The following is a 26,948-nucleotide window of genomic DNA, read 5'->3' as shown; positions in this document are numbered from 1 at the left end:
ACTCTGGGTCTATCTTACTTATGCCCAAATCAGTGGGGTTGGTCATTCCCATAGAGGCTGAGTCAGATTGTTTTTTTTCCCCCTTCTGTTGGTATTCTGGCCTGTAGCAAACACTGATTGGACCCACTGTTGAAGAAAGTTATCAGCATTGTTCACAGCGAACAAGCCCTACTTGGATTGGCTATTCTTTGCTTGACTCTAATGAAAAATATTCACGGTTTGATTAAGGAGCCAAACTACAACTCTCAGGTTTTAGTGTCTAGGAAACTTAGAGATGTTGGGGATCCTCTGGCCCCAGCTGGCTTGTTGCTTTCAAGGTAACCTTTGGGCAAATCTGCCAATTATACTCTATCTGGTTAAAGTTCAACCTAGTGATATTTTTTTTTTCCAGGGGGGATGTAGGTATACTTCACTGTGCAAGTTGCATTTGATGAGTATAATAAGATGCTGGTTTTTAAAACAATGTATCAGTGTGAAAGGCTTGAATGTTGTTTTAATTATAGATTTTGTGATAAAATTGAGTAGGGTTTGATGGGCTCTATATTAAAGTCTTTAAAATTGGATCCAAAAATGTTAGAATAATTCTTTAACCTTTTATCATGGTAAAATTCAAACATACCCAAAAGTAGAGAGAATGGTACAATGAATCCACATATATCTATCGTGTGGTGGTATATAATAAATACATTTGTATATATCATGAGTTCTCATGATAAATTCTCCTACCAACTTCAACAGTTATCAACAATTTTCAACAATTCTCCCTTGTGCTTTTTGTGTGTCTGTGTGCTGGATTATAGAATTGACTAATTCATAATTTTAACTCAGTTTTTCATTTATGACCATTTAGTTTTCTGAGGAAATCGTAACAAACTTTGACATCCAGACCAAATGTTCAAATTAAGTTTACATCAGGCTGGGCACAGTGACTCATGCCTGTAATCCTAGCACTCTAGGAGGCTGAGGCGGGAGGATAGCTTGAGGTCAGGAGCTCGAGACCAGCCTGAAAGAGTGAGACCCCATCTTTACTAAAAATAGAAAAAATTAGCTGGGCGTGGTGGCGCATGCCTGTAGTCGCAGCTACTTGGGAGGCTGAGGCAGGAGGATTGCTTGAGCCCAGGAGTTTGAGGTTGCTGTTAGCTAGGCTGATGCCACAGCACTCTAGCCCAGATGGCAGAGCGAGACTCTGTCTCAAAAAAAAAAAAAAAAGTTTACATCAAAACATTGAAGAAAGTAAATTCTGAAGCAGTTGTCACTGTCATTTATCAGTGAAAACTAGCTGGCTTTTGGGGGGCAGTTCCCTGACTAGGTGGTAAGATTTAGAAATAACTAGTCTGATAGGTGAGCTTTAATGTTTAAAATACTTCTGGCAAGCTAGTTAAAAATATGTGTCAGATTAACTTAACAATGGCAGGGTTAATCAAATAAGTTGTTGCATGACTGCTTTAAATTCAACTTCCTTGGATTTACTTCCAAACTGAAAGCTGTGAAAACATTTAATACACAAAATTAATGCAAGTAAAGGAATTAAGGCAAAAATGACACTTCATCATGTGATAATGAACTATTGGCAGTATAGAAACCATCAGCTATAAGTGTACAGTGGGTGAATGTTTTGCTGACATGACACTGTTCTGCCTCGACAAGGTTACTTATTTTAAAAGCATCAATGTCCCTAGACATTTAGCCCACTAATTAAAAAGGGTTAATTTTTAAAAGGTTTTACATCAGGTTCATCTTCCATTTGATAAGCCACTTGTGATTATTTGTGGATGTGCCAGAATACATCCAGTTATAGCTTGTGAATTTGCCTGGGATTCAGAACTACTACCAAGGACTACAGGATGAATTTCTTGGGAATCACATCCTTCTTCAGCTAGAGGATCCCTAAAATATACTGCAACCTTCTAGAGTTTTATTTATTGGACCTATGATCTTCAACTGTACTACTTTAATATGGGGGCAATCTTGGGGATCAAGTGATGGGTTATCGAAGGTGCTTTGGAATCGAATGTGCTGAACATATTTATATTCAATGAAGTGCTTTCTCTACTTCTTCAGTTTTTGTTTTATTGTTAGGGCCCCTTCATCAGGTGCTAGTTCTAAAGATGTAATCAGTTTCCTTTTAGTCAGAATGTCCAGATAATGATTTTCTCCCTTCTGGTTTCGTTTGATAAGTTTTCTTGTTTTTCGTGTGTGTGTGTGTGTGTGTGTGTGTGTGTGTGCTATAAACCAGAAAACCTGCTAGACGAATTCTAAAAGAGCGATAACACTAGATGTTTTCTTTTATATCCAGCAATTTTCTTATCTTTGGTCCTCCTCTCATCTTCCTTTCTGTACTATCTTAGTCTGACCTTCTAGAATGGGGCTTAGTAAAAAGCACTTAAGTCTAATGTCTGTAGTCTCATATTTTTTCCATCTCAATACATGTATTTAGTGTGGTTCTTACTGCATATGGAACAATCAGAATTGTGATATTTTCATGCTGCACTTTCTTCTGAGAGATCAGCTGGCTAGCCCACTGGCATTGGTGTCTTCGCGGCCACCACTAGCCCATGTGCCATCACTGTGAAGGCTTTGCTGCTGACAGGTGGTGGTGCAAAGTGGGTGCTGGTTAATTGCTTGGGCGGGCCCTGTAAATGTGGGTGAAAGTGGGGAGGATAGGCATAGACCAAAGCAGCAACTGAGCCCTGCAGACTTTTCCCATATTGGTCCTAACTACTGAGTTGGCCTCTTTTTTAAGTATCTCAAAGAAAATAATTGCTACTTTTAAATGGTTTCCTTCAAAATATTTGTCAGCTATGTTTTGGGTAGTATATGAGGGGCTGGGGAAGCAGGGGTACTAGTTGTTTTTTTATGTATTGCTAACATATGATTTCCTGTTCAAACCAGCTGAGACTCAGTGAAAATATAGTTAACTTATTGCATCATAATCTCAGAAAGTTATTTATAAATGTGTCAGAAACATTAATTACTGCAAATCTGGTGTCTGAGTGCATTTTAATGACCTGTTATCTTGTTCCTGGAATGATACAGTAGTTGACACTCCAAACCTATGGGAGGTGAAGGAGGCATGGGTGGAAAGCAGGGAATTGGCCTAGATTTTGTGGAGTAAAGTCTTTCCTAGGAATTTGAGTATTTGGATAAAATTTATCTGTGATATATATATTTTTTCATTACTTGCCTCCGGTAATCTCACATGCAAATTAAATATTATAATAGCTGAGAATGAATTTTGCACTTAGGTTCTCTTTTTGAGGTAGTAGGCAGGTTTTTCGGTTTTTTTTTTTTTTTTTTTTGCCAGTTGGCTAATAGAATGACTGTCTTTTTAAATAAACTCACTTGGTAACTATTATTTTAAATTAACAAAATTTTTGACATGCTTGGGTTTCTCTGTCTCTGTTTATTCTACTTTTTCATTTTAATAATTCCAGTGTGCATCTGGCATTTTCTTTATAGAAATGTAATTCTTGCTCACTAATTTTAGGGGCATGTATCTTAATTCAAATTGCAATATCAAATTATTTATATACTTACCTGTAAGTAACCATTTTATTTGTGCTTTGTATTTTTGAGTTACAATTCTTTGCACCAAATAATTTTACTATGATCTAGGTATCTAAGAGCAGAAAAGTTCACTTATGGGATGTTAAAAGCAGAATCTATCACTGTAGGTTAATGTATAAGAAGTGAAAGTGCTTTTGCGTTTTAGCTGGAACGGTTTAAAAGTACTCATTTTCCCCACTTATTCCATAGAGCATCATAAGGGTTGTATTCCATGACAGACGGCTACAATATACAGAGCATCAGCAACTTGAAGGTTGGAAGTGGAATCGCCCAGGAGACAGACTTCTTGATTTAGGTACAGGCAGTGGTCAAAAGACCATGGAGTTGTGGGTGTTGTTTAGCTATGCCCATTAATGCACTACAGCACACTTAATTAATCTTGTGGAGAAAGTTTGAGTGTCAGTGGATCCTGTGTGCATTGAGTGTTGTTTTACAGTTAAAAAGTGAAGTAGTTTTTTGATGCTAAACTAACCTGAACCAGGAATTCTGTGATTTTGAAATCATTTAATTCTCAGTTGGCACCATCCATCATATTCTTAATAAAATGAAATACAAACCATAAGAAAAACTATGAATTTTGATGTTGAAGTTGACCATGGAGAACATTGAAGGAAAAAGTTTATTGTGGTTATAATTATTTCATTAGAACATTATATATTAAGTTCTTTAATTGTTTAAAGTGGATAAGTTTTTTATGTAACTTCTTTTTTAAAATCTAGATATTCCAATGTCTGTGGGAATAATTGACACAAGGACAAATCCAAGTCAGTTAAATGCGGTCGAATTTCTGTGGGACCCTGCAAAACGCACATCTGCTTTCATTCAGGTTTGGCTTTTTACATTATTAGAAGCATACTAACGTAGTCATTTAGAAGGCCATGGTTCTACTGAATTCTTCACACGTGATATCATTTCCTTTAAATGCTTATTTGTAACTGTCTTGTGATGTCTTTTTTTTTAATATACACAGTTAAATTGGGTTTCATTTACTAAGTCCATCCTGTTATAGACTAACATATGAAGACATCTGTGATATGTAAAGCATTATTTAAATGTTATTTTTACCACTGGTAATCACAATAATCAAAATGTCTATTTTTTGTGAGCTGTATTTCTCTTGAACAAAAGCTACCATTTAAAAAGATATGATTGAAGAAAGTTTGAGGTTTTAAAATTCTTTCTAGCATTATGTAAAAAACATTCTAATGCTGAATATTTTGAATCTTCACAAATAAAGAGAATAATAATAATAATAATGAATTCTTCATGTACCCATCACTTGGCTTTAGCAGTTATTAGTAGTTTCCCCCATTTTTAGTTATTGTTGGAATACTTTAAAGCAAGTCCCAGATATGTCATTTCATCCAGAAATACTTACCATGTGCCCCTTAAGAGATGAATTTTTAAAAACACTATAATATTATTAAAAAAAAGGCAATAATTCTAATACCCAGTATGTCCAAATTTGTAAGTGGTGGAATTTAAACTACTGAGTAGGTAATATATGGAAAAGGAAAATCACTTAATTGCTAACCAGCCTAAGCAGGCTCTAGTTTATGTGAACTGGAAATAATCATTAGTATTTTGTATTTTTGTCATCTACCAGATATTATTCCCCATCAATTAATAATCGCTTGGGACATGGTTCATATTAGTTGAATTTTCTCCCTTACAGTGTGTGTTTGTTTGATATAGTAACTAGTTATGTAGTAAATGAAAGTAATAATAAGACCTGGCCTCACATCTTAGGTTGTGTCATCATATTGCAGAGATCAGTTTTGACATAGAGTCATTAGAAGAAGGGATGTGTAGCAGTCAGAAATGAGCAAGGTCTTGCTATTCATTCTGTGTGGTACCTGAGGTTTTTATCTGTGGTGGTATTAGTGGTGCAAGATGAATATTGTCCTCAGGATCCTGAATGGACTTTGAAGGGTTGACCAAAGAGTTTAGATGCATACAGGTAGGACCAATAGTGGACATTCCATACTGTGGGAAATTCCTCAGGCAAAGTAACACAAATTGGTGTGTGTAGGAACAGTAGTAAGATCACTGGCTGGCTGCAGCAGGGGTAATAGCAGGAAAGTACAAATAACAGAAGCTCTCAATTATGAGGTGAAGATTGCTGTGAATTGAGCAGGGCTTTAGCACCTTGGGTCTGAGAGCAGCATATAGTTGGGGTGGAGGTAGGTGACTTACATAGGAAGCTATTGTACTGTTGTACCCCTGATCAGAGCAAATCTTGCGTTAGAGGAGAGGCACTGTAATGGGCAAGAGGTCATTCTTAGAAAGTCCAGAGGGCTCAATTGGATTTGTGAAAGTGAAGCCAAGTATTAAAAACAATTAGGGAAATTCTTGAGAGAGAATTTGGCTAATATGTGCAAGTTTATTTTAAAGGATCTTGAATTTTGTGGGTGGTGGCAGGATGTACAAGAGGGAACAAAATAGAAAGATAATCAATGGAAGGACTTTGAATCCATTTCAGCTTGAATTGTTTTATAGGTACACTGCATCAGCACAGAATTTACTCCACGGAAGCACGGAGGTGAAAAGGGAGTGCCTTTTAGGATCCAGGTTGATACCTTTAAGCAGAATGAAAATGGGGAATACACAGATCATCTACACTCAGCTAGCTGCCAAATCAAAGTTTTTAAGGTAAAAGATGGAAACCAGGCTTTCCGTAATTAGGGCTCAGTTTTGCTTATGAAGTTGTTTGTCTGCATCATGATGGATGAAATAATATACTTTGTTCTTAAGCCTAAAGGTGCAGATAGGAAACAAAAAACTGACCGAGAGAAGATGGAGAAGAGAACAGCTCATGAAAAAGAAAAGTATCAGCCGTCATATGATACCACAATCCTCACAGAGGTAATGTAGAGCAGCATTCGGTTTTGGAAGAAAAGCAGAGGTTTGCATTGTCTCTAAGATGAGTTTTCCTACAAAGGGGTTGGGGAAGATTGGGTGGTAGGTTGATGTGACATTTGTGAAATTTGTGGGGAAAATATTTTATTTAAGTTCTGGGATTTGATAGATTAGTTTCCTGGGTGGGATCTTGAATGAAGATGCTGAAATCCCAATGAAGTCTCAGAAACAGATCTTAAAAACCTTGAAGTTGGCAAGAGATTAAGTTGGGGCCTAGAATGTCCAATTTTTCTCACTGCTGGGGTTTTGCATTTTCTTTAACTTTGAATCCTGTTAGTCATACATTTGTTTAATTGGACTGCAGAGACATGAAACAGGTTATTAGATCTTTCTTTGTATAATGAAAAGACATTGATCCCAATCTTTGGTGTTTGTCCAGATGAGGCTTGAGCCTATAATTGAAGATGCAGTTGAACATGAGCAGAAAAAGTCCAGCAAGCGGACTTTGCCAGCAGACTACGGTGATTCTCTGGCAAAGCGAGGCAGTGTAAGGGACTTCTGCTTCTCTTTTCATTGTGCAAGAAACCTTGTGCAGTGTTAGATATAGGACCAATGTCCACTGCAAAGTAAAGCCAAAATTGTTTTTGATGTCCATGTCTTGATTTAATTTGCTTTTGTTTAGACTTCCTGCTTTCTGTTTGTTCCTCACTGAGGAAAATTTCCTAAATCTAACACTTTAAAACAAAGCAAAAACAATGTTGACCATATTGGGTGGTTTTGGAGGGAGAAAAAGACACTCAGAGATATGTATTCCCTCCCTGTCTCCTTCCCTTCCTCCTTCCCTCTCTCTCTCTCCTTCACACACACACCTCCTTCAAGAGTACTGAAATTAATTGAAAATACTTTCTTTAGTGAAATACTTATCATTTTTTGTGTAACTAAAAAAGGTTTTGCTTTCTCATGTGTATATTTGATAAGAAAATTTTTTTGGACACTTAGAGAAATGATGGCAGCAAGCTTGACATTAACAAGTGCAATTCTTATGTCACATTTCCCTGCATGTAGTATAAGAACGTGTGTCTGTCTGTGCTTTTAAAAGCCTGTTTGGCAGCACTGGTAGAAAAAAATCTTTGACTGCATTAGTGTTTCTTGGCACCTGCATTTCTACTTAATGCTTCAGGCCGAAGTAGTGCATCTGGCTGCACTTAGACCCGTTTCCCCCAACATGCAGTCAGAGGGCTTTTGAATATGAGCTTTGTCAGGTTGAGTATAGGAAATCTTTATTTTATGACATGACTCTCCATCTAACAGCCCACAAAGGATTATCCTACTATGCAAACTTAGATCAGATATATACCTGCAATAAATATAAACAGAGCATTAAAGAATTTTTAAAAATAATTGTCATGTATTAATGGCTACTCTATCCACTGTTGCAGTGTTTGCACTATTAAGGTGCCAAAACCAGATTTTTCATTCTTATACATATAGCCATGATTAACTGTAGGCTTTGAACATCACTGTCACAAGCGCTATCACAGGAAACTCACTTCTAAATTAAAGCATTGAGTAAAGATGTTTTAAATGCTTCTCTATGAAATAAAAGTGAAAACGTACTCATCCTAATGCCATGGAAAGCACACGTTGTATTTTCTTTAACTGGGCTTTTTTGATTCAAATCAAAGGTTGTTGAAACAAGTATTTACTCCTTCCCCAAAATACCTGCCCCTCCAATTTTGTTTTTATCCTCTTTTCCTGAGGAACCACAAATGGTTTCTTGGTAAATTTCTTTAGGGGGGATCCTGGTAACTCCAAGCATGTTTCCCCTCCTGTTGTAAACCATCTAACTAATTTAAAGAAATGGGTTCTGATAATTCATAAATAAAAGAAATCTGTTATAGCCCAGAGGTAATTTGAAGATGGGACAGTTGTTTGTAAATTCTTAATGATTGTTAACTCAAGTCTAAAGTATGCAAAACGTCAGCAGTTCATTGGCCTGGGATTTCACATCTTCCTAGTGTGTTGCTTGCCACCCTGGCTGCATTTGGTCTAGTTAAGATGCATCTCGGGGTAGTTAGACCTCATCTTGGAAACCTGTTTTTAAAAACCAGGGTGTAAAGATTAATCCCTTAAAAAAGGAAGTCTGCAAGCATTTCATATATTTATTTAAATGCCTATAAAGGAAGGCCAACAGTTCTTACAGTTTTCATCTAGCTACAGTCAGCTTTCAGTAATAAAGGATATCCAGACTTGTTAAAGTCTAAAAGGTACTGTATGAAATGGTACCACACTGAACAGTCACTACTGCTGATTCCTAGGAGATGCTACACAACTCCCTTAGTGTGTCTATTGGTCTTTGCCTCCGAACTGGATTTGATTGGCTCAAATCAGGGCCACCAATTTCTACAGCCTAAAACGGGTCATCATTCTTTAATCTACCTGGGGAGGGACTATGTTCACAATGTACTGAAACCATAACTGTACAAGTCTAGGCCAGGTGTTGCTAGAGCCTTTGTGAATTAGAGATTGTTTTCAGAAGCAGACACTGCACTATTGCTTACTTTTAACAGCACTACTTTTCTACTGTTAAAAGAATCTAAATGTGTAAAAATGAAATGGATATGTTTGTGGAGTTTCAGTAAACTTGGTGTCCCTACCTTACTCTGCCATACTAACTTGAAGCTTTTTGATGGCTTCATTTCTTTAAACAGCTGGCAAAGCAAATTTGAGGAGACTTGATATTTTTAATATTAAAAAGTTTACATTATTTAGATGTGCATGCTATGCTGTGTTATAGTACTTTATATCTGGGGAAGATGTAGCAGGGAAATTTTTCAGGTAGTGGAGGTAGCAGTGTGTGACACCCATAAGTGATTATATTGCTTGTCAGTTCACAGGGTCTTGGGTTCCTTGAACTGCATGAACTTGAGGAGGTGATACTTTGTAAAATGGAAAGAAAAACAAAGGCCCTAGTTTTAAGAGAACAGGCATTGTTGTATAAAATGTCATTTATAATGAAATCGATATGTCATGCAGTTAGTTTAGCAAAGCTGTCTGGCCAGATTAGGTTTCTTTTTTGAAAGTCGACTGGTAATAGTTGACACAATAAGTCTGTGGTCATTTTTCTCATTTTTGAGGGGATATATACTTGGTAGTTGTAAAGAATGTTATGATTCTGAGGTTTCTGTTTTATTTCCCTTGAATCCATTGCTTTTGATAGGTGTCAGACATGAGTTTTTAGCCTCTGTAATGATTAGCGAGACTTGGTTTCTGCCCTCAGAGTGCTTCACAGTTTCTTAGCTCCTTCACACTTGACATTCTCCTACTCAAAAGGATTTTGAAAAGGTATATACTTCCTCGCACATTTTCAGATTGACATCTGAAAGTTTTCATCATAAATTTAACTAGTTGCAAAGGAGACAATTTTCTGGCATTGTGAATATTTGTATTTACAATCTAGGATAAAACTATTACATTACTCTTGAAGTGCATCCTGTGGAATCTAAATAGCCTAGCAATTTGACACCTATCATTGTTCATTTAAAAAGTTCATGATAGGCCTGGTGTGGTGGCTCATGCCTGTAATCTAGCACTCTGGGAGGCCCAGGTGGGAGGATTGGGAGGATTGCTTGGATTGCTTGAGCTGAGGAGTTGCAAGACCAGTGTCTCTACTAAAAATACAAAAATTAGCAGGTATCGTGGTATGTGCCTATAGTCCCAGCTACTTGGGAGGCTGAGGCAAGAGGGTAGCTTGAGCTCAGGAGTTTGAGGTTGCAGTGAGCTATGATGACACCACTGCACTCTACCCAGGGCAACAGAGTAAGACTCTGTCTCAAAAAAAAAAAAAGTTTATGATCGAGCTCTTTAGTTAAATCCAAAATGTTACTCTGCTTTTCCTTTTTGGTCATCATGTTTTTATTCCACTTCCCTTAAATTTTATACTAAACCAACATACTTTTATGCCTGAAAATCTTTAATGATCACTGTGCTTACTTCTTTATAATATACTTATATAAATTGAAATTTAATTTTTAAATTTCCTGTGACCATAGGCTCTTAGTCAAGAAATTTAAAGCTTATTAGCACCAATTTATCAAAATAACAATTATACAAATTTTAATGAATAAATTATTAAAAACAAATTATTAAAATAAAATTAAAATAATTTTATTTTAATTAAATATTTATTAAATTATTAAATTAAATATTAAATATTAATTTAATATTATTTTAATTAATATTAAAATAATTTAAAAATAAATTATTAAAAATGTGATTGGAAATACATCTTGAATGATGAGACAGGATAGAACATAATTTTTAGTTTTTTTAAATAGATATGAGAAACTGTTTAAAATTTTCTTTCAGCAGTGTCATTCAGGTCTTGGAACTCCTTGTAAGTTGTCTGTCTAAAATCTAGTGATCTTTTGTATGATTTAGATTATTTAAGTTAATATGAGTCAACATAGGTCTTCCTAAATTATTTTGAAAGCAAAGAATTGAAAATCACTTAACATACAAAAAAACTTTTTTAGTCATTGGAGTCATGTTCTTTCTGAATACGTATCCTAGTATCTTTTGTTTGGCTTTGGGGAGAGTCTTCTACTCTAGGGCTATGGTTACATGTGATGCTGTTCTTGTATAAAATGGTAGAAGGATGACTATGAAAGGGGACTTCTGAAAGTGCATTCTTAGGCAGATTGGTTTTAGAAAGAGTACGTGTGGAGTGAAATGGATTCCCTCTGTACCTCAGGTTTTAAGACTTCTATTTGAGATGACTCTGGCCTGCTCAGTGTGCTTTTGACTTTGGCTTTTTCAACTTTCCTAATTGTAATAGTCAGCGTGTCTTTGTATCTTTGCTCTATCTCTAGACAGAATTTTGCCTAGGGCTGAAAAATAAAGTTCACCATAACCCTTCCAGAAAATATAAATAAATAAACATAGATAGATAGAGGCAGTACTGTTCACAGTTGATGTATTTTGATGCTGGGCTTGTCTGGTCTTACTTGGAGATTATTAACTTTAAGAGATGTCAAGGAAGCAGTAGGTATTGGTGAAGCTGCTCCGTAGGGAAGAGGGCAAAAGGAGCACTAGGTAGGACACAGCCACCCATCCAAGTCACCATGTGACATCAGATGTTGCTATGAATCCTTTCTTGTCTCTGCTATTCTGAAACCTTGATAAGTGCCTGTTGGAGAGGCTGTTGGTAAAGAGGGAGGTGAAAGTTCTTGAAAGCAAATTATACTTAAGTATATGTTTTAAATGCCTTTATAAATTTTTGTTGCTGTCATCACTTCAGGTCTTTTCTAAGATTAATCAGTGTCTAGACACACACGGCAGGTAAAATTTTTCTTGCCACACAGAAGTAAATTTGACATGTGTCTGTGAGGTTGCTTGATACAAGTGTCAGGTGTCTTGCATTTGGCCAGACTAGCGAGTGAATTACAAAAATATTTCTTCCACATATTTAAAAGCATATCATTAATTTATTTCTGTTTCTGTCCTTAGTGTTCTCCGTGGCCTGATGCCCCCACAGCCTATGTGAATAACAGCCCTTCCCCAGCGCCTGCTTTCACCTCCCCACAGCAGAGCACCTGCAGTGTCCCAGACAGGTATCTGGTTTGAGTGATTGTGTGCCGCAGGCTGATGCTCATGCACCTTCGTTTCCCTTCTTCTTCGTGTCTTTTTGGTGCTGTATCTGAAGTATGTAGTAATGGGAAGGAGCCTGTACTTCAGGGTCAGAGGACAAGCATTGTCTTTTCTTCACCTACCAGCCTTTTTGCTCCTGGCCCCTTGTGCCTCACACATTCACCACTCTGGTAATTGTGGAAAGGGGGCATTTTTGAGATACAGCCAAGATATGTTCTTTGCGAGATTAAAGGCAACATTAATGGGGTTCATTGGTAAAGAGAGAATGACACAGTACGTTGTTAAGGTGAAACTGTGGCTTGAATGTTAGGATTACGTTTATATTACGAAGTACATTTCTTTTCAATGCCCACCATAGGTTATTTTATGCCCTATTTCTTTTCCCTCCCAAAAGATGTACTATATTTTAAAAAAATTGAGTCTTTAAAATTAAAGGAAGTTCTTTCAATTTCTAAAGACTTACTATGGTTTTAGAAATGGGAATGGTGGACTCTGTTTATTCTATTATGTGGCCTTGACTGCAACCGAGAATCTAGTGAGCTCGAGAATCTAGTGAGCTCGGGGTGGGCACAGGAGACTGCATCTGGGGCATCCTCAAGAGGCAGTGGTGCCCCACGCGGGCTTTCCATTCCCGGGGGCTTTGCTGAAGAACTAATGCAGAGTAGTTCAGATCAGAAGTTCCCTGTTTTTAGGAAGATTCTTGTTGGGCAGGAAAATTATGAAAGCTAAGATCACAAAGGAATAGGTTCTCTTTTTTATAGTCTGGTCATGCTGACAGGGTCTGATGAGGGGGGAAAAAAACAAAACCAAAAATGTGCTTTTCCCCTGAGGAGATGGATAGATAAACTGACAAGGCAGCTTGTTTTGATGTAGGTTATTGTGCTTTAAGAGTAAAAAAATACTCTTAGAAACATAGGGGAGAGACCAGAGGACCAGCATGTTTCCATGTAAGAGGGCTTAGAGTAGTTTCCTAGTCAGTCCAGTCTGAATAATAATAGAAAACCATTAGGGCTTTAAAGATAAGCTGTGAATTCATGTACTCACTAGTTGACTGAGAGTTCAATGTTTCTGGCGCATTCTGATACATGAGTGACCAAAGAGACAAATCCCTCTAAAAGGGCATCATTTTATATTTTTGCTTAAGATCATTATATCATTTCTTATAACTCATAATTTTCTTAGTGTTTTTTTTTTGTTTTTTTTTTTCGAGTTATTTTCAGCTGTTTACCTAATTTGATTTCTTATATTTTTTTCCTAACTAAAATGAATGAGTATCTTCCTTCAGGGGCACCTCTGGAGATAATTGGAGGATCCCTTTTGTTTCACAAAACTTGAATTTCTTATTAAAACAGATGAAGAAGGCAGCACAAATTAAGACAGTCTTCTGTCTTAATCTTATCATATTCTCAACCTAAACCAGTTGTGCCTGCTTTTTTTTTTTTTTTTTTTTTAAGACAGAGTCACCCTGTCTTACTCTGTCACCCTGGGTAGAGTGCAGTGGTGTCATCGTAGCTCACTGTAACCTCAAACTCTTGGGTTCAAGCGATCCTCTTGCCTCAGCCTCCCATGTAGCTGGGACTACAGGCGTGTACCACCATGCCCAGCTAATTTTTTTCTGTTTTTTTAGTAGAGATGAGGTCTCACTCTTGCTAAAGTTAGTCTTGAAATCCTGAGCTCAAGCAGCCCTCCCACTTTGGCCTGCCAGAGTGCCAGGATTACAGGCGTGAGCTACTGCACCCATCCTGTGCCTGCATTATTATTGCAAACTTACATAGCTCTCTCCCACAGTGTTGCCTTATTTTAAATTTGCCTGGTTTAACAGCTTGCAATGTCTTGATCTAAAAAATATATATTTACTATATATAGTAAAAAATATATATATAAATATATAGTAAAAACTAAAAATATATAGTAAAAACCATCCTTTCCTTCCTTCCTTCCTTCCTTTCTCCCCAGCAATTCTTCTTCACCAAATCATCAGGGAGATGGAGTTTCACAGGCCTCTGGTGAAGTAAGTATGTTTTCCTTAAAACTATCAGTGCTTTCAGGGTCCTACATTTTTAAGTTTCTGACGAGGTCTTGAGTTACTATTTGGGTCACCAAGTAGTTAGATTTAGGCTCTTCCTGGGTGTTTTTTACTTCAAACTCTGAGGCTTTCTGTGTTTTAAATGTTCCTCGTAACATGCCAATGTTGGGTTATTTTTGTAAGTTTTAATGGCTTCTTCTATGTTTATTTTCTTTAATAGCAAATCCAGCCTTCAGCCACGATCCAGGAAACACAGCAGTGGTTGCTCAAAAACAGATTCTCTTCCTATACAAGACTGTTTTCTAATTTTTCAGGTATGTGCATAAGTGCATGCATGTGCAGGAATGTTTTGTTTATTGTTTGCTTCTGCGCTTTTATTAACCTTTTAATTTTGAAATAATTATAGAGATACATGAAGTTGCCCAAAAAAAAAAAAAAAAAATGTATAGGGAAGTTCTGTGTATCGGTCACCCATTTTCCCCTAATAGTAATATCTTGCATACCTGTTATATACTATTATAGCTAGGAAATTCACATTGGCACAATCTACAGTTTTACCAGACTTAATGTGCACTCATTTGTGTATATGTATTTATAGTTCCGTGCAATAATTTTTTCATTTTAACTTTATTTTGAAATGATTTTTGTTTTACAGTAAGTTGCAAAGATAGTATAGAGATGTTCCAGTGTTCCTTCATTCAGTGTCTCACATAATCATAGCACAATATCAAAGCCAGGAAATTGACATTGGTATAACGTGTGTATGTAGTTCTGTGTCATTTTCTCACATGTATAGAGGAGTGTAACCACCACCACAGTTAAGATATAGAATTATGCCATCACCGCAAGGATCTCCCTCCTGCTCCCTTTTTAGAGTCACACCCGCGCCTTTCAAAACCCCTTACTATCCCTGATCCCTGGCAACCACTAAACTGTATTCTATCTCCATGATTTTGTCACTTCGAGACTATTATGGATGGAATCATACAGTATGTAACCTTTTGAGATTGGTGCTTTTTCACTTGACATAACGACCACTTAATTTGTCAAGTATATCGGTAATTTAATCTTTTTATTGTTGAATAGTATTTCGTGGTATTAATGTACTTGGGTATGTTTTTTATCTACTTCAGTTTTTATTCTTGCATAATGAGCTAAGAGGGAGTATTTAGATGGAATTTTAAAAGGTACCAAAGAGTGCTTCTCCAGGTGGGGCGATAGAAACCTGTTTAGTGGGACAGTAATAGATATGCCAGATGGGGTTGGGGCAGCATTTCTCGAACATACTTGGCCCTGGGACCCTTTCCCACAGAACACCTGCTAACTTTTCCTGGCCAAACATCCTGAGAAGTGCTGGATCACAGTAAAGTGGCACTTAGCTTTCCTACGCCTGCAGTGATATGGGGCCATTAAAACGTAGCTTGATCCCTTTAAGAGGACAGAATGTATGTGTGCACATGCTCAGCCTAAAGGAAAGCTTCATTTCACAAAGAATATGGTTTCCTATTATGCCATCTATTGTAATGTTTGTGCAATGTCTATTGCACATGTAGCTCTTTGTGTCTTTAACACGCCAGATGGAAGTCATTTGCTAGCTAGTATCCACATTTTTATATGATTAAGTAAAGCCTTTTATGTGTTAAAAACTAGAAATTATAAAATTTCAGAGTGAGGAGGTATCTTGCACCCTTGTAAGGAAATCAGATGAAAAGCATAACACATAGAAAAACTCCGCAGTTGGAACAGAGCGAGACCCCAGGTGACGCCTATTATATTAGGCAGATACATATTTCTGTCTAGAGAGTTCTAAGACTTCTTTTCACTGCTCAAGTTGTCACATGGCTTAGCCTCCTGCCCTTTCCTTACCTTGGGGTGCTTCCTCTAAGAAGGTGAATGGGGAGCTGGCCCTGGGACCCCTGTGGCATATCACCTGAGTCACAGCACTGATAGTAGAATGGTGAGGAGAGTGAGGCTTATTGCTCTGAGCATGTTGCGCATTCACAGTTCAGGAAGGGTTGTACATACAATTATCTGTCCAGTTCTCTGTATGAGTTAACGGTGTGCCCCTCCCCCGCACACACACATATATCTCTGGTCACAACTGTGAGGTGCATATAGTAGGCAGTAGAGAGACAAGAGAGAGCTGATTACCTGACTCCATAAAACAACTCCATCAATGCTCATGTCTCCTGGGAAATGTGCTTCTCTGGTCTTTCTTTTACAAAACAGAAATTTATTAGGCTCTCACATTCAAGGCCTTAAAAACAGAAAGATAACTTCGTTATCTTCTTACATACATAAATGGATATTTATCATATGGAAGTCATGCCTTCATCCCAAAGGGCATCTTAATTCCCCCAATAAACTGTATCCTGACTGTTAGTCAAAGGGTAAAACAGAAGATTATAGACACATTCAGACATAAAAAGTAGAGAGGAGACTATGATGAACTCCTATATAACCAGTCCTCCAGCTTCAGAAATTACCAGCCTTTGGTCAGGCTTTCTTCTACCTCTCCTGCCTTTCTGTGGTACTTCAAAGCAAATCCTAGTGACCATGTCTTTTGCACTTGAAATACTTTTGCACTTGAAATTCGTACCTCATGGTAGGAATGTACTTGGGTATAGTTTTTATATACTTAAGTGTAGGTTTTTTTCTTACTTAGTGAGCTAAGGAAGTGTTTAGATGGAATTGTAAAAGGTATCAAGCAGTGCTTCTCCAGGTGGTGTCATAGGAAACCTGATTAGAGGGACATTTACACTTGTAAATGACATGGTACCTACCGTTTGCTTGGGGGAAGTCTTAGGGTATAATGTGTGACTCTCTGCCATGCTTTCCTAAAAGAACTGGCTGCTGTGACAGAGTTGTTACATTACAGAATTTTTGACTTTCTGTTCCATGTCTCCACATAAAGAGGTGTAGTCCTAGCTCTGCTCTCAATTCATTGTTAGACATTGGGCAAGTCCCCAAAACTCTGGACTTCCATTTCATCTTTTGTAAAATAAAACACTGATTGGTCTAGGTGATCTCAAGGTTTACTTATCTGGGGTCAGAGTCATGTTTCTCCACATAGCCACAACCCAGCCACTCACTCAGTAAGGTAGGGAGTGAAATCTATATTGGGAACAGACCGTCCTATAGGTCCTGCTCATTGATTTGATTTACCAGCCTCTGGGTTTCTAAGCTCCTTTGTGATACGGGACATGGAAAAGCCAGCATTTTCTTTGGCCCAAAGGGATAGCTGTATATGTCTCGTCTTGTGTCGTTCATGTTTATGTGTATATTCATGATACTTGTGATTGTTTTGAAGGACAGTTAACTGAGTGAAGACAGTCATCTGTAAAGCAACCAGTTCCGTTTGTTCCTTTTCCATTTATTTGAAAAGAATCTCTTTGCTATTCTCCAGGTGCCGACTTACTAAAACTGACAAAGGAGGATTTAGTTCAAATTTGTGGTGCAGCCGATGGAATTCGGCTCTATAATTCACTAAAGTCAAGGTAAAATACTGTGAACTGTTTTGCTTGAAATAAGAATGTACCGTTCTTCGTGTGGGGAATTTGGGCACTGTTTCCACGCTAGGTTGGCGTGTGCCTGTGTGTGCCGTCGAGCACTGGCAGTATCATGCTCACAAGAAGACTTTTGTGTACACCTTCAGGGCAGGCCCAGATATGATGCAGGCACTGAGGGCAGAGGTAGACTGTAAGACTGGTAGAAATGCACATGGGCAGTACTGATTTCTTGAAGACGACTGGGTTTGTTGCCAAGAAAACAAAACTTCTAATTTAGGTGAGCTATACAGAATCTATGGTTTTCAAGGTCATGACTATCACTAAAGTTATTAAAAATGTAAACTAATTGTGAATTAAAATGATACAACTGTAATGTGCTGGCTTTTAAGATCCATTTACTATCATTGCTATTTCTGTTCTTGTGGTGTGAGAATTCCATTAAAATTGAATCTTACTGATTGTAAATTGCTGACTTAATCTTGAAACTTAAATTTACCAGCATCTGACAGACCATCTCAATGGTTTAGAGTCTGGATCATCATGTTAGACCACCTGTGATAGTTGGTGTGAGGTGTGTGGTTTTTATATTTTTATTAGTAAATTATTTTGCGTAATGAAATAACATCATAAAGTTCTCCTAAGGGAATAGAACTTAGATGCCTGTAGTTGTCATTTGTACATGCGGTAAGGCAAGGCAGCTTTCTCTCCTGGGCTCATCAGTGGTGTCTTCTGATTGCAGGTCGGTTAGGCCCCGTTTAACCATCTACGTCTGCCGGGAACAGCCAAACAGCACAGCGCTGCAGGGGCAGCAGCAGGCTGTGGGCAGTGGAGGCGAGAGTGGCAGTGGGACACCCTATGGTGAGTATTGAGGGCATCTTAATTCTGTCACTTCCTTTCTGAGATTGTCAGACAGAAACAGGCAGGACTTGAGCGGGGCTTGGAGAACTCTTGCCGTATCGGGACTGCCGGCTGCCAGTGTGGGAGCCGTGAGTGACAGCAGTGAGAGGCAGCAGCTCTAGGGCCAAGTCCATGGGAGAAGAGGAAACGAGCATCCTTCCTTAGTTATTTCAGCCACGCTATGGATTTCTTTTCTATTTGGCCCTTTCTGCCAAAAATACCTATAAAGTGAGAAACTAGCTTGAACATTTTGAGATTTTGCTGGCATTTTTTATTTTTTTTTTAATCTCAAATTTACTGAAATGATAAATGTAACATTGATGGCTTAACAAGAAAGCAGCAGGGTCCCCCCTGCCCCATTCTATTGACCGGGCAGGGGAAACTCTTAAAATATTACATATATACGAAGATGAATCTGTGTAACAGCCATGTGTGTGGACTTGTCTCAGACAAGGGTTGGGCCAGCACTGTTAGTTTGTGCACGGTGAGTCTGGTGCTATGTACCTGTGTCATTGTAAATACACTCTCCGTATTTTCCATCTGAATATCGGGAGGGCTTTTCATCCTGAGGGGTTTTCTTAATTGTACAGTGTAGTTCTGGATTAGAGTAGAGATAAAAATCCTGCACCCCCATATAGCCCTGAAAAAAAAGGTGAGCATTTTACAAATGCATATATTTTCTCATTTGTAACATGGGTATATAGTAATATTTCCTTCTCCCACATCTGAAACAGAATGAAGGCAACACAGATCTTTTCAGAGGAAGATGTGTTATGGAATTCAAAGAGACAGTTATTTGCCCTAATAATAGGTGAAGCTCTGAAAAATGTTTTGGGGGTTTGACTTTAAATGAAAAATTGGAAGGAGAGCATCAATATCATGAGCTTTTCTATTTAGTGTCATCGTGACTCCAAGAGCTGTGAATTTTAAGACTAATGATACAAATTCTTAGTCTTAAAGGATAAAAATTTAAAGGAGCACTCCATATATCATTGAATTCTTACATATATCATTTATACGTGGTCAAGATGGTGATATTTTGGAAGGTGTATCCTCAAATACAAGTGTTTGTGGAGTTATGTGGGGAAATATTGCAGACTTTAATCCTAGATCATAGGTCAGCAAACTTATTCCATAAAAAGCCAGGTAGTAAGTATCTCCAACACTTCAGACCATAGGGTCTCTTGCACATTCAGCTCTGCCATTGTAGTGCAAAAATAGCCATAGACAATATGTAAATGGTAAGGGATGGCCACAATCCGGTAAAACAAATACATGTAAAAAGAATACGTGAAGGGCAGGAATTGACCCATACAAGCTGTGGTTTGGTGACCCCTGCTCTAGATCTTTTCTACAGTCTTACCCTAATTTTAGTTCCAAATTCTAAGCTTTTCATAGTATAAAATTAGCTACGATTTCTATACTCATAAACTCACACACAGTAAGAAAAACCCCTTGTTTGAGAAAGCAAAGTTCTAAGCAGTGATACTCCTGATCCTGGATTGAGCAGGATCAGTATTGAGCAGGATCTGCGAGAGGAAGACGACTGCAGATGTGTGCTGTGCAGACATTAGCTGCTAAGCTACGTGCAGCAGAAATGCAGAACACTGGATGGAATGTGGCTGGGACTTTCTGTAAAGAAGAATCAGGCTTCATTGTTTATATTCTTAACTTTTCATATAGTATCTTTTTTATGTTATTTTAAATTGTGTGTGAGAGATGTGTAGAGATAGCTTTTATTCCTTAGGATAAATTCCCAGAATTACTGGATCAAAAACCATGATCCAGGGTTCTTTTTATATATTGCTAGAAATACATATTATGTTTTAAAACAGCTTTCTTCAGGTATAATTTACATACCATAAAATCCTCCCATTGTAAGAATGTAATTCAATGATATTTTAGTAAATTGACAGCTTTGCAGCTATTGCCACAATCCAGTTTGAGTCCCATCACCCTAAGCAGATCCCCTATGCCCGTTTGCAGCCAATTCCTGTTTTTAAATCTTGAATACACGAGGCTCCATATTCGTTGCAGAAAATATAAAGAAAATCAAAACCTTAAATCCTTTTGTACAGGGATTACAGTTAATGTTTATTAAATTACATGTGTGAATATAAATAATGTATTTTTATATTTCAGATGAGTAGTTGGAGATTTTAAGGTAGTAAGAGGGGGGAAAGAAATGTTAGTTTATTCCTAATTATTTTATTTTATTTTTTGGTACTTTGAAAGGCGTGATCTTCCTTTAAATTAAGTAGAAAACAGATCAAAGATTGCTGTTAAAATGCTGTCTTTTTTTTAATTTCAGTTTATCATGCAATCTACTTGGAAGAAATGATTGCCTCAGAAGTGGCTCGAAAACTTGCGTTGGTGTTTAATATTCCTTTCCACCAAATTAACCAGGTTTACAGACAGGGTCCCACTGGTATTCACATTCTTGTTAGTGATCAGGTAAATCAAATAAGCATGTTCATTTGCTTTTCCCTTTCACATATCATTCTAGAACTGTAGAAGAATTGTGACTTCTTTTGCAAATAACGAGAATCATTTTCAAACAGTTGGGAATCAAAATTTGTAAGAATTTACAACCAAGAATTTCAGGCATCCTGGTGATAGTGATAATAAAGAATACAAGTCAAGGAAAACTGGCCCAGCCTCCCGGCACCACCCTTTTGCATTCAGACACTCACTGGGGCTCTAGGGTTAGTGGTGGACTTTGGCCCTTTTTATGAAGCGAGGCGTTGGATGTGTTTTCCTTCTGTCATTTGATGACTAACTTTAGAAAACACAGTTTAGAAAAAATTTTACTCCCAGTGTTTTGTGACAAGCAAGTACTAATAGAAGAATACTTTATACAATTTTTATTAGTCATTATTCACAGGACCTGGCAGGAAATGCTCCCCCATGGATCACACAGGAGGCCGAGCAGATCACTCAGGGCCCATCGTGGGCAGGCAGTTAGCACAAGGCAGTGCAGCATGTGTGTACTTTGACTGCTACTGCTCACTGCCTTCATGAGTGGGCATTTGGGCCATTGAAGAAGAAGATATAAATTGACATTTTCCTTTACAATTTTCAATCATTTCTAGTCATTTAAGAAAGTTGGAGCTTAATTATACTTACACATTTGCTTTCTCCTTCTAGATGGTTCAGAACTTTCAAGATGAGAGTTGCTTTTTATTCTCCACAGTGAAAGGTACTTTGCATGTACGTGTGTCTTAAAATGCTGGAATCATGAAAGATAGTGTGTGCCTCTAATCAGCAGCCCTCTTGTGTGTTTACTCTTCTTACTCATTTTAAGAAGAGTTTGCAAAATGAATTGAATATTGCTAGTGGTTATAATAGAAATTAGTAAATAAGGAAAGGGAGTCTTTAGATGACTGGAAAAAACATCTCAGTTCATTCAGCCAGTGTCTTACTGAGCACTTTACTTGTGTTCAGTGGATCTTGAAGAAAACAGAATCCATGGAACTCCCAATCTCTTGGGGAAAGGAACCAAAATTGGCCAATAGATACAAAAAATTACCAATATTTTAAGTGCCACGAAAGTGTGGGGTAATTATGGTTAAGGGGGATCTGGGTTGGGGGGAATATGAAGCTGATAGGCAAGGCTTCTCTGAGGAAGTGTCAGTCCTGAGACTTGAAGAGTGAGAAGGAGCAAGCCATGGGAGTAGTGCCCCAAGGCATTGTGGGTCTACATGCAAAGGAAGGCTCCTGGCTTCTGTGAAAGCCTGGCGGGGGCCCTGCAGCTGCTGTGTAGTGTGAAGGCAAGCAGAGCAAGGTGGGGTCACAGTGGGAGGCAGGGTCTGCCATGCCTGGTGAGGATGGTAGTTTGGATTTTATTTAAAATGCATTGGCAAGTTAAGTCAGTGAAGTTGTTTAAACAAAGGAGCTGTGATACTAGATTTTTCTTCCACTCTTACAACTCTGTGCAGACAGATGAGAAGGTGGCAAAAGTGGAGGCAGGAGATAGCATACAGGTGAGAGGTGATGTTATCTTACATATTTATAGACAGGGCCTCAGTGGGCTGCACATTTAAGGAATAGTTGTGACTCCTGGTTTTCCATGGAGAACGACTGGGCAGATGGTAGTCTCGTCACTGAGGTAAGTAAGGTTGAGGTAAAGCAACCAGCAGTTTCATTTTGGGTATGTAGAAATGTCAAGTAGGGAATTAATTAAACCAGTCTGGGCGGGGCGCAGTCGCTCACACCTGTAATCCTAGCACTCTGGGAGGCCAAGGCGGGAGGATTGTTTGAGCTTAGGAGTTCGAGACCAGCCTGAGCAAGAGCAAGACCCTGTCTCTACTAAAAATAGAAAGAAATTAGCTGGACATGGTGGTACATGCCTGTAGTCCCAGCTACTAGGGAGGCTGAGGCAGGAGGATTGCTTGAGCCCAGGGGTTTGAGGTTGCTGTGAGCTAGGCTGACGCCACAGCACTCTACCGGGCAACAGAGTGAGTCTCAAAAAAAAAAAAACAACCCCAGAACAGTTTCGGGCTCAGAAAGGAGGCCTGGGCTTGAGATATAAATTTGGAAGCCTTCAGCAAATCAGCAGTGACTTCAAAGCAGTTACTGAGGTCATTCAAGGAAAGAATGTGGAAAGAGGGCCTGGATCAGGTTCAGGTGAGCTCTAACATTAAAGGTTAGGTAGAGGAGGGATTTTTAAATGCAGAATTATTTGAGACAAGATCATACATTCATAGACAGTTTTAAAAGTCAGATGGGTTAAAATCCAAACACCTTAGCACAAAAGCTGCCCCTGGAAGATGTTATTTGCCCTTTCCTGCCAGTCACTCTAGAAAGGAGTGGCCCCAAACTGCTGAAATTATGATTTTCCTTTGTGCCTGATGTGTTGTATATGCCATCAGTTTACCTGCAGGGCTGTTTTAACTGAATTGGTTTACTCTATCTTTCACTGTCAGAAACATCTTTAACTTAGTACCCTTCTGCTCACAGTTTTTATACCCTGCACAACTCACATTGTCTATAAAAGAAGGTGCATACTCCAATTGTATAGTTGTATTCTTTGAAACCAGTGGAGACTTCTGGTATGGTGCCAGATATCATAGGATTTCCCTTCCAGGCTCTGTTTACTGTTTTTCAGACTTTGTCCTCATGAGAAAATGCATGTCTTTCTTTATGAATGCCTGGGCTGCTTCTCACCATTTACTGAGATAATACTATGCCATCAGGCAGAAGTAGATTTTTCTTTTTTTTTTTTTGAGACAGGGTCTTGGTCTGTCACCAGGCCTAGAGTGCAGTGGTGTGAACACAGCTCACTGTAATCTTGAACTCCTGGGCTCAAGCAATACTCCTGCCTCAGTCTCCCAAGTAGCTGGGACTACAGGTCTAATTTTTTATAGAGACAAGGTCTCACTATGTTGCCCAGGCTGGCCTTGAACTCTTGGCCTCAAGTGATCTTCCAACTTCAGCCTCCTAAGGTACTGGGATTATAGGTGTTTGCCACTGTGCCCAGCCCAAAAGTAGTGATATTTTTAAAATGTTTCAAATCTACCTCTGAGGAGTTCAAAAAATTTTCAAGAAAAGATGGACGTATACATTTGCATCCTCCATTTATTTGTATATTTTGTATAGGGTTGACTTTGTCCTCTGCCCTTGCGCAGTATTTTCATCTGTTCTACCTTTAGGTTTTACTCCCCTTGTGTACAGTACTTTTGCTTTTTGTCTTAATAGACAGCCCCCCTTCCTCTCAACTCCTGAGAACTGGCAAGCGGCATGGGTGGGAACAGGGGTGTTGAGAGGAATACAGGCAGGCATGAAAAAGCAGAATGTCTAAAAAGGGAATGTGTGTACATGAAGTTGTCTTAGGGAAGAGGAGCTATAGCAAATTAATCTGCTTTCTTGTCTAGAATTATTTAAAGGTAACCTGGATTGGGGTGGGGAGTTGTAGATTTTCAGGGAGTTTTCAATTTAGTAGTCTTGCTTTGCTAAGTCTGGTTAAAAAAATTTTTTCTTTCCTTTTTCTGCAGCTGAAAATGGTGATGGTATCCACATAATTTTGAAGTGATGTCTTATGTAGACTGAACTATATTCAGTACCAAATAAAGTCACGCTTAAAAGTGTGTGAAGACTGAATCCAAGAAGTCTTGGGATTGGATTTTACCATATGAAATGTTTCATATTGAAAACACAAGATGACCTTTCTAATGAGCTGTATGAGAGGTGAATCTCCTCACTGTCACTGCCATAGCCAAGCATCCTCGTGAGAGTGAGCACGTCGGGACAGTGTGCGTCCAGCTCTGGAGGCCACGGTGTGGGCGTAGCTGCCTGCTTCTCTGGCAGAGGCCAGTAGATACAGTTCCTAGAAGCAGCCTTTGCTGTCTTTTTACACTGTATGCGGTTTGGAAATGAATGTAAAAACTTACTGTGGGCATTTACCTTTCTGTGCCAGTTTGGCTTTTATTGCCTGAACCTTATGCTGACCTAGGGAGGAAACGAGGGGACAGTGCTGTTGTGGAGCCAGCGTGGAATCTGTCGCGGAGAGATGTGTTGCGCTCATGTGGCGACCGGTGGTCAGGTAAGAGGCTCGGCACCTTCTCGGAAGAAATCATGTGTAAGGGTGTACGTCTGATGTGATCATGCCGGAACGGAGAACATCCAAGCCAGGAAGATGGGCTTTTGAAGCAAACTGCATTTATCAGGAGTACCTTGGTGAGAGGATCAGTGTAAATCCTAATAGGTACAAAGACTTTGTGTTTTTGCTTTGTCACAGATTAATTGAAAAACTTTTTGCTTCTGCTTCCATTTTAGCATTTTAGTTTCTGGTTTTCATTTTTTGAAGTTTCCTTGCCTTTTAAACTCTTATGATTTTCTTTCTCATTTTCTTTCCTCTCTTCATCTGACTTACTACCCCCAACACCATTTTGTTCTTAAGCATTTTTAAAGCCCTACGCCAGACATTGGAAAAAAGTATTATTGTTGATAGCTTCTGACTTTGGTGTTAAGGGATCTTTATCATGAACAAGATGAAATTTTTCATGGAAACACTAGATATGTCATAAATTAAACACTAAAAGTACCATACAAATCCCTTAAGCCACTCCTCAAATATTGAGCTTTAGTACAATCATGGACAAACATTCTGATGATTATTTAGGGGCTTTTTATACACCACAGAATAGCTTTTTCCTATAAAGAGTGCCTCTTTGATAAAACCAGATGCTTGTCTGCTAGCATACTTTTCAAAGGGAATCCACTGTTTTCTCATTTTTCTCCTATTACCTTTATCTCCTCCCTTCTCCCAGAACCTTCCCAAAGTTCATCAGCAAGCATTTTTGAGGCCTGTGGTGTAGCAGATAAAAAAAAATTTAAGCTTCTATTCCATTTTAATTATGGCATCTCTCTGTCCATTTACCTAAGTGTTTTGGCTTTGAATGTACTATCTGATCCTCATCTTTGTTCAGGCAAAAATAGGAATGAGTAGATGAACTACTGCAGTGGGTAAAAGCTTTGACATTTTATGTTTTAATCATAAAAGGTTATTTGCTACAAAGAAGCACGGTCTCAATATTTTTATCTTCAGTTTGAAAATACCTACAACTCCTGTAACCCTGTAGGAGGGGAGCTTTCCTTTCTGTCCTTTTCCCTTTGCTTTTGTATGACCACATGTTTTCATACCAGTCACTTGGGAAAGAAGTGAGCTCATCTCTTCTTGTTTTAGAGTTTTGCTTGTCTATTTAGCATTCCCTTTTCGGTCTCAAGATTTATGGAACAATAAATGTCATTTAATGCTGTGTGCTATTTTGAATTCCTCGTCAGGTTTTAAAGTGGGATAAAAATACTTAGAAGCTCATCAAACTTGAAATTACACTGAGTGGCATTGAACATGAGTCTGTCCCAAGTGAAACAGGTTAAATAAATTATGGCACCAGCAAATTTGTTACTTTGTTTTTTTAATAGTAGGATGTACACATTTCAGTATAATAAATGTTTTCCGATTGTTTTGCAAATGTGTGTCTCATTTAAAATCCCAATTCCTGCTAGTGTCACCTCAAGTCATAGAATCAAGGAATTCCCTGTGTAGGCTATGAGCATACGTAAGAGGTTAGGCCCATGTTTTTTGGGGGGTTCTCCTCGCTTCACAGTTTTTTTTCTCAAAGCTGATGGGACCTGAGAACAGGTTATTCCAGTAACTATTTCCCACTTAAAGAGGAAGCAAGCCTGATTTTCTTGAAAGAGTTTCTCCTATTTTATACATGACACCATGGGGCATTAAGCATTGAGTCCAGTAGCTGTGCTAGATTGTGTCCTGGCTAACAAGAGATAATTTTTTTTGTAGAAACTGTAATTCATATTTAAACAGGCTTCCTGTATCTGTCCACCTCCCCCAGACAGTGGTATAAACATATACTTACTTAAATAACTGTTATGGTATCCACACAATTTTTAGACCAAGGAGTACTGGAGTATATCACAAG

General features: G+C 38.3%; 1 protein-coding gene across 2 annotated transcripts in view; it reads left to right on the top strand.

Annotated features, from left to right (window-relative positions):
* Positions 1-26,698, top strand: part of UBP1 (upstream binding protein 1) — a 53,976-nt gene extending 27,278 nt beyond the window's left edge. Inside the window, exons 4-16 of one of the 2 annotated variants that reach the window (XM_069475473.1) lie at positions 3,757-3,862; positions 4,287-4,393; positions 6,067-6,219; positions 6,322-6,432; positions 6,866-6,973; positions 11,935-12,038; positions 14,032-14,086; positions 14,322-14,415; positions 17,508-17,598; positions 18,350-18,468; positions 20,819-20,961; positions 21,655-21,706; positions 24,501-26,698. In XM_069475473.1, the coding sequence (XP_069331574.1) occupies positions 3,757-3,862; positions 4,287-4,393; positions 6,067-6,219; positions 6,322-6,432; positions 6,866-6,973; positions 11,935-12,038; positions 14,032-14,086; positions 14,322-14,415; positions 17,508-17,598; positions 18,350-18,468; positions 20,819-20,961; positions 21,655-21,706; positions 24,501-24,538 (1,281 nt within the window). In that variant the 3' untranslated portion in view covers positions 24,539-26,698. The remainder of the gene's footprint in view (positions 1-3,756; positions 3,863-4,286; positions 4,394-6,066; positions 6,220-6,321; positions 6,433-6,865; positions 6,974-11,934; positions 12,039-14,031; positions 14,087-14,321; positions 14,416-17,507; positions 17,599-18,349; positions 18,469-20,818; positions 20,962-21,654; positions 21,707-24,500) is intronic. The other variant, XM_069475474.1, reaches the window with a different exon arrangement.
* The last annotated feature ends 250 nt before the right edge of the window (positions 26,699-26,948 follow it).

This window comes from Eulemur rufifrons, chromosome 7, assembly GCF_041146395.1.
Source record: "Eulemur rufifrons isolate Redbay chromosome 7, OSU_ERuf_1, whole genome shotgun sequence".
NCBI classification, from domain to species: Eukaryota; Metazoa; Chordata; class Mammalia; order Primates; family Lemuridae; genus Eulemur; species Eulemur rufifrons.
Note: the sequence above shows the minus strand (reverse complement) of the source record. Positions and strands in the feature narration are given on the sequence as shown.